The sequence below is a fragment of the Sinohyriopsis cumingii genome, chromosome 2, assembly GCF_028554795.1.
Source record: "Sinohyriopsis cumingii isolate HCF-2022 chromosome 2, ASM2855479v2, whole genome shotgun sequence".
Lineage (NCBI taxonomy): Eukaryota > Metazoa > Mollusca > Bivalvia > Unionida > Unionidae > Sinohyriopsis > Sinohyriopsis cumingii.
In genome coordinates, this window is record NC_142962.1 from 42,759,517 (window position 1) to 42,773,008 (window position 13,492).

Below are 13,492 nucleotides of genomic sequence, written 5' to 3' on the forward strand. Positions count from 1 at the left end.
TTATTAGAAGATAATAGACGCAGTTATCATTTTTCCAAATCTCAACGTTTCGTAATGTGCTGTATGAGTACGAGAACATTTATGGCGCAGTTGGAATGGAGTTATCTACCCTACGATCGATTCCTAGACCATTGTACCTAAAGTTATCTACCCTACGATCGATTCCTAGACCCATTGTACCTAATGCCATACACAGTTGTTAGTCTTGTAAAGAAAAAATAGTAGCAAACACGTTGCTGGTTCTAGGCAAATCACTACTGTTTTGGGGTAATTGTCTTTTTCTTTTCTTTTTTATTTTCGTGTAATAACTGGTTTAATTTCAGTTCATTTTTATAGCTGAGTTCCAACTCTAGACTTTGCAACTTCCTTACTACTTTTAACAAATGTATATCATGTTCTAAAATGAATAATTAACATCAGGCCTAGATGAGCCAGTGTAACTAAATGCAAATGCGGGTGTTTGTATTGTCATAAACGTGCTATAAACAAGTTTACCATCCAAGGTGTAGCGTGCATCAGTAATTACTGTGACATTACCATATTTCCTTTGATGTTCTCAGACCCTCATGATAGCCTATCTAATATCAACTGCATTCGTTAACAAACATATGTATAATGTTTTAGAAAGCACAGTCATTTGTATTCCGTTTTGCATAAAATAATGAAATAAATATTATTCTCGCTTAGAATGCAGAGATATGTAAAGTTGAGACCTACTCCAGATTAAAGTACGTGTATCCGCACTTCATTATCCTAAAAATGCCTGTTTAAAATGTATATCGGTATCAGTGCCAAAAGGGGTATAACGCAAGCCATCAGACGCAATCTGCTTTAAACAGGAACCACAAAGTAACGTTCATATTAGCTTAAAAGTCGCGTTCAACTGAAAACATAGGCTCTGATATACCGTTCCAAAAGGTTGTATGCTTCGTCCTAACAAACTGCATAGACTCAGATATGTCGATGCCTTATGCGTCAGCAGATCTAGGTCAGTGCAGTTTCCAATTGGATCCGATTTATAAGTGAGTATATACGGTATGAGTTATTACTTTCTGCCTTGTGTTTACTGTTCATTATATAGCTCCAAAATAAGTAAATTAAGATTTACATCCAAACTTTAATTATGTAGAAATAATACTTAGCAAAAAAATGCCCAAAACGACTGTCTGTCTAGCTATCTGAGAGAGAATATATGTGTGTGTGTGTGTGTGTGTGTGTGTGTGTCTATATATATATATATATATATATATATATATATATATCTATTTTATAGACAACATATTACATAGTTAATTATTGTTAATGATTTAAGATTATATATTAAGATGTTTATGTGCTCTTTCGAACTTTGAAGTGTATAGAAGAGATCTCCTTTAAGAATTTGATTGGAAAATGACCAGTAACGTGGTTCTATTATTGTGTCGTAGATTTTTATGTAAGGGAACTGCTTTTGAAATGCAAGTATATGTATTTTTATTTGATATACATAAAATATATGCACAGAATGTACTCTGTATATTTTATAATCGTATAAGTGTTTCATTAAAATTGACAAATTAATACATATCGTTGTGTGCCATACCAATGATAAAGCATACATGCATGCTATCTATCTATCTACCTATATATATATATATATATATATATATATATATATATATATATATATATATATATATACTCTCGTGTATATGTAGCTAGCTTCTTTCCATGGTTATTTTTTCTGTATGAACACAACACACTGTTAACATCAATTACATAAGAAAACTAAATCCATAACGGTTTTCTGAATATTACTTCCTGCATAACTATCTTGGCCGAAATATCCATTGTTTGATAATATCCAACCCAAGGCTCAGTTGTTAGTAAATAAAACGGAAGTACGTGTTTTAGTTTTTAAATCACCCCATGCCCTGCAGTTATTTGCATTACTTGTAAAAGTTTCCAGGTTGGATATAAATTCTAATATGTGGCTTAGTAGGCGAAAGTAAATCCTCTATTTTAGTCAGATAGTTTCTCAATAAAGCTGTAACATGAGAACATGCCAGGATCCTTTCATTTGCGATATTCAAATAATGTATTCCTGTTCTTTAACTTTTAAATTTTCAATTCGGTGTTTTGGTGTTGATTTAAAGTTTTCCAGACATTCATTAAACGTATTTGCATGTAGCATGATGTACGTTTCGAACGCAACCTGTCGGTAGTCGTTGTTAGACGGAACCTATTGACTATCTACCTGACATCACTTAACAGCAAATTAATATTTAAGCTCTCAACTTCTGTGTTCAGTATGAGCAGACGACCACTGGTCATTGGAATGATACTTGGAAAGTTGGACTGAAGCATTTTTCCATGAAGAGTATCTTATTGCCCCAACAAAAATGTCTCATTTCGTTTGATCCTAGTAAGATTTTATTCTTGCGAATCTTCGACACCAATCAGGAAATCTAGTAAAAGTTCTTTGGATTTTACAACGATGTATTATGTTAGATTCAATATCATGTTTTAACACATTAATGCTCAACTTCACTTTATAAAGGCCGTATATGGAAATGTTTCCATACTTTATGGCACAATCATTTATGGTTTATAAAACTTAACACTTTCGGAAAAAATGAAAACATGAACCAAAACGTTATAACTATATAGGGAAAATGTTATGTGTCTGTCTGTGTATGTGTGTGTCTATCTGTGTCTGTCTGTCAGTGTGTGTGTTTGTTTATACTTTATCAAAAACCGAAAAGAGATCAACCTGATTGTCTGTTCGTTCGAATTGGCGACGAACGTCAGAATGTTTTGTCTTTGCTGCTTTCAAGGAAGTGAGACTATGTGGTAAATACAAACAATTCTTTTGATAATTTACACTCGTTTCATGGCTAACTTTCTCCTAAAACTTAATCAAAGCTGAATATTATTTGGTAAAAATTTGTCCAAATTTAAATTTTAAATTTTAACACATGTTTTTCATTTTATAAGAACATAATACTTATTTTCTACACTGTTTACTATCTGTATGTTCATGTGGCGTAAAGTATGTCCATCGACAGCTTCAAAATGTTCAACAAGCGGTTTAATGTTTGCAAAAAATACAGATTTATGAATCAAAATGTGGATTTTTTTATTTAATGACGGCAGGATGACACAGTTTTCGCTTAAGTTTTGTTGTGTTTTACATCTTTTGTTTGGGCGAGGGAGGACAATTTGTGCATATTCAAAAGCTATTGGAAAATCTGTGTTCTCTTTTTCTCATTAAACACACATACACTATTTGATGGCAAGATAGACAAGTTGTAATGAAAATAAAGCACGCTGCTTTAGTATTATTCATGAATATCAAACACTACAATCTTTATTCATAATTGTTAGGTAATTTAAAATAAGACATGCATACAGCGCAGTGAAAATGTAGCATTGTCAGCTAACTAAACTGGTATATAATCTACCGATTTAATATATTACTCTAATTTCCTTGCCTGGAAGAAACGTAAACGAGATGATTTAACACATTTCAGTCCTTTGCTGATTATAACGCTACTAAACTGTTTTTAAAAGGGGTTCTATTTCTCAGACAAGAACCAGATGCAATGTGTACATATTTGGCAAATGTTTATGTTATGAGAAACGTAGTATTTAATGCAAATATCAAGCCTATGACGTTTCAGGGCCCTACAGTTATTTTTCCACATCACTGTATATTATTACTTAAAGCATTGGAGTTAATTTCCATTTGTATGATGGATTTGAATCTGCTTGTCTGCAATGTCGATTACGTCAATTGGAACGTATCTTTTGTGCATCACTGGCTTTTGTGTCACGACTAGGTTTAACAGCTATAAAAAATGCCAACAAGTAAAACGCCGTCCTAACACTTAGTTTACCATTCTATGCTATAAACGGCAAATGTTGTTCTCGAAGACTTACTTATATTAAAGATACACGTACCAAGATATTACACGTCTGCTCAGGAGCTACACTTCCAGCTGATTTCTATACTTGCTACAAACGTTTGCAGCGGGTGAGCGGGAGTGGGGAGGGGATAGGTGCGATGGAAGAGGACGATGAAAAGTGTGGGAGGGCTAAGAATACACTTATAAACACAAGATGTGAGGAGACGTCGTGGTTATAAAAGAGTAAGCAGTTAAAAATATGGACTCACTTAAAGTACTTTATAAAATTGTCCTTAAGGCGAAAAGAAATTTCCTTTCTACAAAAGATAAATATCTTTGTGGCATATAAATCTATTGTGGAAGGTCAGGATGCGTAGATAATAAAATCTGGGCGGTCATGATTGAATCGACATTTACACCTTGCCATGGTCATAAATTTAATATCGTGAATAGTTCCACATGAATATTAAAAAATATTATGCTACGTTTAGGTCATGTCAGAAATGAGCCATAGACATAACCATATTATGGGGGCATACATTTTAGACATAGACATTTCCATATTATGGGGACATACATTTTAGACATAGACATGACCATATTATGAGGGCATATATTTTAGACATAGACATGACCATATTATGGGGCATACATTTTAGACATAGACATGACCATATTATGGGGGCAGACATTTTATACATAGACATGACCATATTATGAGGGCATACATTTTAGACATAGACATGACCATATTATGGGGCATACATTTTAGACATATACATGACCATATTATGGGGGCATACATTTTAGACATAGACATGACCATATTATGGGGACCTACATTTTATACATGACCATATTATGGGGGAATACATTTTAGACATAGACATGGCTATATTATGGGGCATACATTTTAGACATAGACATGACCATATTATGGGGGCATACATTTTAGACATAGACATGACCATATTATGGGGGCATACATTTTAGACATAGACATGACCATATTATGGGGCATAAATTTTAGACATAGACATGACCATATTATGGGGACGTTGATTTTCGACATTTACATGACCATATTATAGGGGAATACATTTTAGACATAGACATGACCATATTATGGGTCATACATTTTAGACTTAGACATGACCATATTATGGAGGCATACATTTTAGACATAGACAAGACCATATTATGGGGGCACACATTTTAGACATAGACTTGACCATATTATGGGGACGTACATTTTAGACATAGACATGACCATATTATGAGGGCATACATTTTAGACATAGACATGACCATATTATGGGGCATACATTTTAGACATAGACATGACCATATTATGGGGACGTTGATTTTCGACATTTACATGACCATATTATAGGGGAATACATTTTAGACATAGACATGACCATATTATGGGTCATACATTTTAGACTTAGACATGACCATATTATGGAGGCATACATTTTAGACATAGACAAGACCATATTATGGGGGCACACATTTTAGACATAGACTTGACCATATTATGGGGACATACATTTTAGACATAGACATGACCATATTATGAGGGCATACATTTTAGACATAGACATGACCATATTATGGGGGCAAAGATTTTAGACATTGACATGACCATATTATGGGGGCATACATTTTAGACATAGACATGACCATATTATGGGGCATACATTTTAGACATAGACATGACCATATTATGGGTGCACACATTTTAGTAAGTAACATATAAAACAGAAATAAATCATGTCTTGGATTAAACATGTTTGATACTTAACAGAAGATTTATTGTGACACTAGGTCACCTTTATTCATACTTGATATAAACTTGCTACGCATAATATATATTATGGCAGGTAAGGGTGCACATAATAAATAAAATCGAGGCAGTTATGATTGAACTTCACATTCCAAGCCAGAAATGTAACCACATGGGGTTAAACAAGAGCAAAGAAGTTGTTCAGTCATTTAGTCATATAGACTGATGGGTGGGTTTTCATGTAAAAGTTTGATCTTGCCTTGTCGGCCACCCCACCCCCACCCCCTTTCTAAATATCGTAAAAGACTTGTGTTGTTGTTGTTGACAAAAATGGAGATGATGGGGAGTGGAGAAACCCGACCCGGTCGTGTAGTACCTGGGGTCAGGGTACCCGGAATTTGTTTTCTCTACCTGTCCATCCTGGTTAATTATGAAACGAAACCTTGCATCTTTAAAGAATGAGATATACAAAGGGAAAGAGATAGAGGGGTATACTATATTTGATGTCAGTTTAAAGGCTAGTAATAGGTACATTAAAACTGAATGCATTGTTTATATTCTTTGTTATATGGTCATTTCAAAATTCCATATTTCTTCACAAATGTTTACTTGAAAATAAGAGAGTATTACATCTTGAACATGCCTTTTACGACAGGTCTATTAAGACAAATATGATATTGCCTCAGTCTCATTTCAGTCAATATATTTGTTCACCTACTATACGTAACCGTGTAAACATCAAAGTTAAAAATATTAACCAAATAAATGCAACGTGCTTTAGAGATTGCAGCATTGATTTTCGTGATTTGAAAACAAGCTCTTGTACATAATCGTCTTCATTGGCTGCTTTAATATACATCTGCAAATATTGACATATAAACAGTTTGACATAATTCTGCTACAAAGTCAACATACGTGCAATAGCTTAAATCACTGTTGTACTGTGATATAAGCGCCCAATATAAAAAATTCATTTTAACATCCGGTCATTTTGTACTCCTTCTACTTTTCGTTTAATGGAGTACCTATATATGCCGATTGCTTGCTGTTTTGTTTATCAAGGTATGAATAGCCTTTGCTTGTCTGATGACTAGTAATGTCGCCTCTTCGAAATCGTCATCATTATCTACATAAAAATTATATTCACATTATTCATTTACGTGCGAATCGGTAGAATTAGATTTATTATTAGCCAAAGTTTCTAAATATGTATAAAATGAGTGATATGTCTCATTCGCTTCTTTACCCTTATGAGAAGGAACGTTCCAAATGTGTACGATTTTATATTCGCAACACGATTTCCTTTTTCTGCTATAAAGCTTTCCTCTTAAGCTTATTGCAACACAAAAGGAGTTTCATTACAGAGCCGATGAAATAACACCTGTGCGTTGCTGACTTGAAGTCGATGTTTCCCATATTTCAAAGGACCATAAGACAACAGACTTTGTCAACTGAAGAGTTTTTAAATGCACGAATACCACAAATAATTTTCCGCTGATCAACGATTCAGGAGACATTAATTTCACACTTTCATGTTTTCTCATGCTTCACATTTATATGATGTATTATTACACTGTTGTAAGACGTAAATAAATATTATCACAACAAATGCTTAGATTTGTTATAGTATGCTTATACTGATTTCTTTCAATGAAAATATTTCAGTTACGGTTACCTTTATAAGGTGAATAACATATATGGTACTAAATATTCATACTTCTTTCTCTGCAATCTCTATCCAACTAAGGGGAGTGTTTTGTTGCCCAAGAAAATGTGTATGACACACTTTTGGTTATATTGTATGTCCATTTTAGGCAGCAGGTCAGCAACAGACGAAATAATGTTGTATGAGCTAAAGCTATTCTTTGCGTTATTCGTGCTAGATTCATACAAAATATTAATTATTTTGTTATACAGGTCATCAAGTTTCTGCACGATACTATTTCTTTTAAAAATACCGTAGTATTTGCTGTTCTATATATATACACTACAACTGACGATAAAAGCAGATTATCTACAAATCTAATCGGTTGATTGGTCAGAAAATATATAAATATCAACTGCCTCAAAATTACTGAACTGTTCAAAACCACTTTCTTTCAAAAATTAACAATAACGACAGCAAAAACGACAATAATAATAATAATAATAATAATAATAATAATAACTTAGTAAAACTTTTAACTTTTAAAAGCTCTTAACGCTTTGCAATATTCATACAGAATATGATGCAATAAAATTTAAAAAAAAATTAAAACGTTAAGTCTATTTAATTCTAGTTAATGCTGTTCTCGCAGCAGAAAAGAAGGCGAGTTTTATGGCCATTTTGAATGAGATCATAGTGTCATTGTGTTTAAGTACAAAAGAAAGTTCGTTCCACGTTATGTCTAAGTACAAGAGGCAGTTCGTTCCGCGTTGTGTCTAACTACAAGAGGCAGTTCGTTTCACGTTGTCTACGTACAAGAGGCAATTATTTCCACGTAGCTGGGCCGTACAATGACAAAAATACCGATGTCGAGAATACGGATTTCAAAATAGCGTAAGCACATTAAAAGGGTGTACACATTGGTATTGTCAAATATGTAATACAGACACAATGATGAGGTCAAATAGGTTTTTCGGACACATTGGTGAGGTTAAATAGGTATTTCGGACACATTGGTGAGGTCAAATAGGTATTTCGGACACATTGGTGAGGTCAAATAGGTATTCCGGACCCTTGGCAGTCAAAGAAATATCATTGAGAAGAGATCTTTTGTTTTATTTTAGGTTCCTGGTCGAGGGTACATAGCGGGGGTGAGGATGTATATATGATTGGCCCTTAGTTTCCAAACGATGATCAGAACAGGATATCAGTGTTTTGAGCTTTATAAAGTTTCTGTAGCAGATATAGAGATGAACCAGATGCAAGAGAATTACAACAGTTAAGCATATAACGTACTAAAGAACGCACAAGTACTTTAACGGTGTCAACAACAACAAAAATGTGAATAGAGTTGATGCGTCACTGCTTCTGATATGCATTCTTGTATTTGTCCAAGAATTATGTACCAGAACTTAAATATTTACAGGCAAAAGAAATAATCTCTTAGAATCCAAATAAATTGAAGAAAATTAAAATTAAACTCCAACTGGTCACAAAAGGAAAAAAAAAACACACCTTGATACCTAAGTATTGAAAACCCAACTAAAATTATTTCTCAATACATCATAGTTATATCTCTACCTACTGCACAATTCCGGTAAGACCAGAATTTCGAAATAGAGGCTATTCACATGTGCAAAGTCACGTACACGCAGTACAGCCTCGATTCCACCTATAAATCCACACTAAGAATGAATAGAAAAAGAGAGTGACATGTGTTAGGTGAAGTTATTTGCATTTATGAACAATGGAGAGAATATTGGCATACTTCTGTGCTACGTTCATGTACTGTGGCCAAAATTTCGTCACATATTTTGCCTGTGGAAATTGTAAATGACATACACAAACAGCTTACCAAAATGGATAATCCCATGTGTTCGAAATATCAGCCTGAACTAATCCAAAACAAACTGTCTTCAGCATTTGTTGAAATAGAGAAAACGATGTTTGCCAGAGCAGAAAATACCAGTTCGTGCAATGAATGAAATAAAAATTAAAAATATGTGAAAAAAAGGTATCTTCTCGCTCATGAACAATTTTACTTTTGAAGCCAGGAAGTGAAAATGACCAGATGGAGAAACAGTTGTTATAGCTGCTCATCTGAAGTTAGGCCAAGCTGTATGCTATATAAGCCAGTTACACTCTTAAATCATACACCAAACTAAAGCTTATTAAAATCATTCTTAACAACACGTAATATATACAAAGTGTTATTTGAAACAGTATTATGTATATTTATTCTGCATTGTTTTGTTTGTTTGTTTATGTCCTTATATGATATGGATAATTGTATTTGGTAATTGACCTTGTCCAAAATCAAGTTCACTGTGTTACTTATTAAAGACGCTGACCATGGTTTTCTTTTTAAAAACAAGTAATACATACTTAATATTTTGTCTTGATAATTGATAATTATTAGAATGAATATTAATAGAAGTAAATATATTGTTTGGGTCTGGGTCATGGTGCCCACCACATTCTATATAATAATGTTAGTACCATAATCTTCTGGAATGGAAGTTTCAATTAAGTAAAAGTCTTTTAGACAATGATAATTGTTGCCTAAGACAAGTAGATGGCTTGACCATCGGGCTCGATGAATTCAATCCTGCGCTGCTCTTCGCTGATGGGTACTCATGTGTCCGATGCGAGATGCCCATGTCCTGGAGCAGTGGATACGCTGGAAGCATGGGTTGGTTCTTGACGTTGAGGCCTTCCTGCGTTCCCTGGTGTCGGCGACTTTCGTTCTGAGGGCATCCTTGAGGGTTTTGCACCCATTATTAACAGATGCACGCCAGCCGTGTCTATTGTTGGCGCAAGACTCGAGGTTTGCCACAGATATCGAGCAGCATCTCAGGTTGTCCTTAATGGAGTCTTTGAATCTTTTCTTTGGGAGACCAAGTTTTCTATGTCCACTAGATAGAGCTCTTTACAAAATCTGACTTCGCATTCGAATCTCCGAATCTCCTGCATACGAATGACATGACGTTTCCACCGGAGACGGGCTCTCATGACCACCGCTTCGATACTGGTTAAGCCTGCTCTATCCAGCACTTGTAGGTTCGTCACTCTGTCTTGCCATCTGACTCCCATAATCCAGGGCAGCGCTCTCGTGTGGAAGAGCTCAAGTTGCTTGATGTGTTTCTTGTATGTTGTCCAGGTCTCACATCCATATAGGAGGATTGTTAGAACAACTGCGTTATATACCTTTATCTTGGTGGACAGTTTGATATTCCTTTGACTCAACAGGCGAGAACGGAGACGTCCTAATGACTGGGTGGCGCTGTTGATGCGTTCCGCTATCTCTTTTTCTAGTGATCCATCGGCAGATATGGTGCTTCCATGGTACTTGAAATGATCGACAGTTTTCAGTTGGGTCCGTTCGATAGACACAGTCAGGGGCGAGCTATGGTGCCTGGGACAGGTTAGTGAAGTAGATTTGTCTTATTCAGACTGAGAGTGTGTCCGAAGAGTCTCAAGGCTTCTGCGAAACGAGTAATGGGAGACCTGCTTCCGTGTGTGCCATGAGAACACAGCCATCCCATAAAGTGCTTCAAGAATACGTTCCTCCATTATTTTGGACTTGGCATTCAGTCGGCGAAGGTCGAATAGAGAGCTATTCAGTCTGTCCTTTATGTACACACCTTTCTGAAGATCACTTGAAGCATGGTTCAGGACACATGTCAATAATACTCGGGCGAGGCTAGAACGCAACCCTCCTTCGCGACGTTAGAAACGTTGAGTGGCTTGGAGACATCCCCGTCGTAGAGAACGAGTCCTGTCATGCCGTCGTGGAAAAGAAAAGTCGGATCATCTTAATGAACTTCCTAGGGCAACCGAGTGGTGATAAGGTAACTCAAAGTACATCCCTGTTGACCGTAGGCCTTTGTGAAGTTCATGTTTTATTCAATGCACTTTCACTGAATTTGTCTCACTGTTAAGATCATGTTGATTGTGCTCCGATCTGGTTTGAAGCCCCATTAGCCCTTCAGCAGCATGATTTCCGAGACATTACCGACCAGACGGTTGAGAAAAACGCGCGCCATAATCTTGCCTGAAATTGACAGGATTGATATGCCTCGATAGTTTCCGCAGTCAGCTTTGATTCCTTTGTTTTTGTACAAGGTGACAATCATTGCGTCTTTGAACTTATGTGGCATGGAGGTCCCAAATGCTGACCATGATGCTGTGCGGTGCCTCATGTACCTTAGGGCCAGCTGCTTTGAAGTGTTCAACGGGAATTTCATTCACGCCTGGTGCATTGACAGAGCTCATCATTATTATGGTTCGCTCGACTTCTTCCGTAGTAGGGGGCAAGTCCAAGTCCGAGATAGTTGGCTTCACGACAATTGCGTCTAACTCTTTAGAGTCTACAGTGAAGGAGGGCGTGTTCACTAGGTTGGAGAAGTGTTTATTCCACCTTTCGGTGATACTCTATTTGACCTTGACCAGAGTGGTCCTGTCAGAAGAGATTAGCGGGATGCTACAGGCTTTATATGGTCCATAGACATCTTTCATGGTCTTGAATCACTCTTTGGAGTTGTTGGTGTCTGCGTACTGTAGGACTTCATCTGCTTTATGGTCCTACCTGCCATTTGCATAATGTGGAGTTCTCTCTCTTTGCTTTGCTCTACAGGTGATTGAAGCGATCATGTTTTGAGACTGAGTCAACGTCGTTCTATATAGACCTCTCGCTTTTGTTGAAGGAGGATGCTTATCACTTCGTTATATTTATCAAACTAGTCAAGTTGAACTTTTCTTCACAGACTCACTCAACATGTCCTTGAGCTGGTTCCACTTTGAGGTTTGGTCACCACTCAGAGGTCCATGCACAGTAAATAGGTTTTTAGTGTGAGCTTGATATTGCTCTCTCGTTGGGATTTGATCCAAAAGAGTACAGTACGTGTGGCAAACCAAACTCTGTGAATTCTTTGTTCGTCATCTGTTTTCCCCTTCCAGAAGAAGGTGTAGCCCTCATCGGGTTCGCAGACAGATCCTATGTCGGCTAGACGTGTCTCACTAAGAGCGGCAATGTCAATCTTGTATCGGCCCAGTTCTCTGTCTATTAAGGCTATTCTTCTGTGAGGCCAGGGTGTATCTTCTTTGTCCATGAGTGTACGTACATTCCATGTACGGAGAATGAGTTTGGTTTGTTTATTCTTATGGTGTCGACCGCATTACGGGTTAGCTGTCAACCACGATTGCCGGCCAGTTAGTTTATAGGAGAGGGAATTTTTAGGACATCTTGTATAGTCCCTTCCCTTACTATGGTGAGCAGTACTGACCAAAACAGGGCTGCTCAGTCGCCTGGAATGCTGCTGAACTTCTTTGCTTTCCTGGCTTAAAGACAAACGACCACTTGCCCACAGACCTCCTCCGCGTAGGTTTGCATCTGAGACTGCCAATTGTAACCTCTACCTGCGTTTCGTCCTTCCCCATCGCCGTCGGACTTTGAAGATGCGCAAAATATAAAGAAAGAGAACGCAGGGGTTTGAGTGAAGAGCGGTGCACAAGAAAAACCTGCGCTTGATGGAGATTATAGAGAAGAAGCTGTTGCGCTGGAGCAACCTCACCCTCGCGGCCACAGAAGTCGGAGTTCAGCTGAACGATAGCTCGGTAGGGCTGGCAACTTTTTTGGCTTCAGTGGATGGCCAGGTCTTCTTTTGTGCTTCGACGTGCCCTCTGCACTCCAAAGTGCATTGCTGAGCCGCCTTCCTGGACGCTGGATTTTCTGATTGATCTCGTCCTCCCGGTCAGCTGGAGCAGTCTTCGTTTGCTGGGATGAGCAAGTTCCTAAAATAACCGGAATACTCGAGACATACTAACTACCTTCACCAGGTTTAGCCCGCCAGTCGAAGCAGTTTCCCGGGTGTGGCCGCTGTCACATACAAACAGCTATTAGGAGTCACGGGTGAGAGTTAGGAATCAGGGGAGGACCAGTGTGGATGAACTACCCTTGGGAATGCACGACATGTTCCAATAAGCAGAGGTGCTACTTCTCCTTGAGACATCAAATACCCCATGTATATATTGAAAGAATATGTGTGGGTACTTATCGATGTGTAAATTTGACCTAATTATTCACAAAGTAAATAAGAGCCAAGGACATAATGTAAATTTTGTGGGTGATTAGGCAACAAACAAAATCAGTAAGTACTCAGAATGGTCATT

The 13,492-nt window shown here is 37.0% G+C and overlaps 1 protein-coding gene across 1 annotated transcript; it reads right to left on the minus strand.

The window, feature by feature from the left end:
* Window positions 1-10,174: 10,174 nt before the first annotated feature.
* On the minus strand, window positions 10,175-12,432 carry LOC149804725 (uncharacterized). Its single transcript, XM_089933239.1, has 2 exons — window positions 12,236-12,432; window positions 10,175-10,736 (listed from the first exon to the last, which is right to left on the minus strand). The coding sequence occupies exons 1-2, from the start codon at window positions 12,430-12,432 to the stop codon at window positions 10,175-10,177; spliced, it is 759 nt and encodes a 252-aa protein (XP_089789365.1).
* Window positions 12,433-13,492: the final 1,060 nt, after the last annotated feature.

What these genes read in the sequence shown, in the direction of transcription:
- LOC149804725 (XM_089933239.1), bottom strand. Translation starts at nt 12,432, where the DNA reads ATGGACAAAGAAGATACACCCTGGCCTCACAGAAGAATAGCCTTAATA. An exon ending in CAAAGAATTCACAGAGTTTG is followed by an intron (nt 10,737 to 12,235) that starts GTTTGCCACACG and finishes AACCTGTCCCAG; the next exon opens with GCACCATAGCTCGCCCCTGA.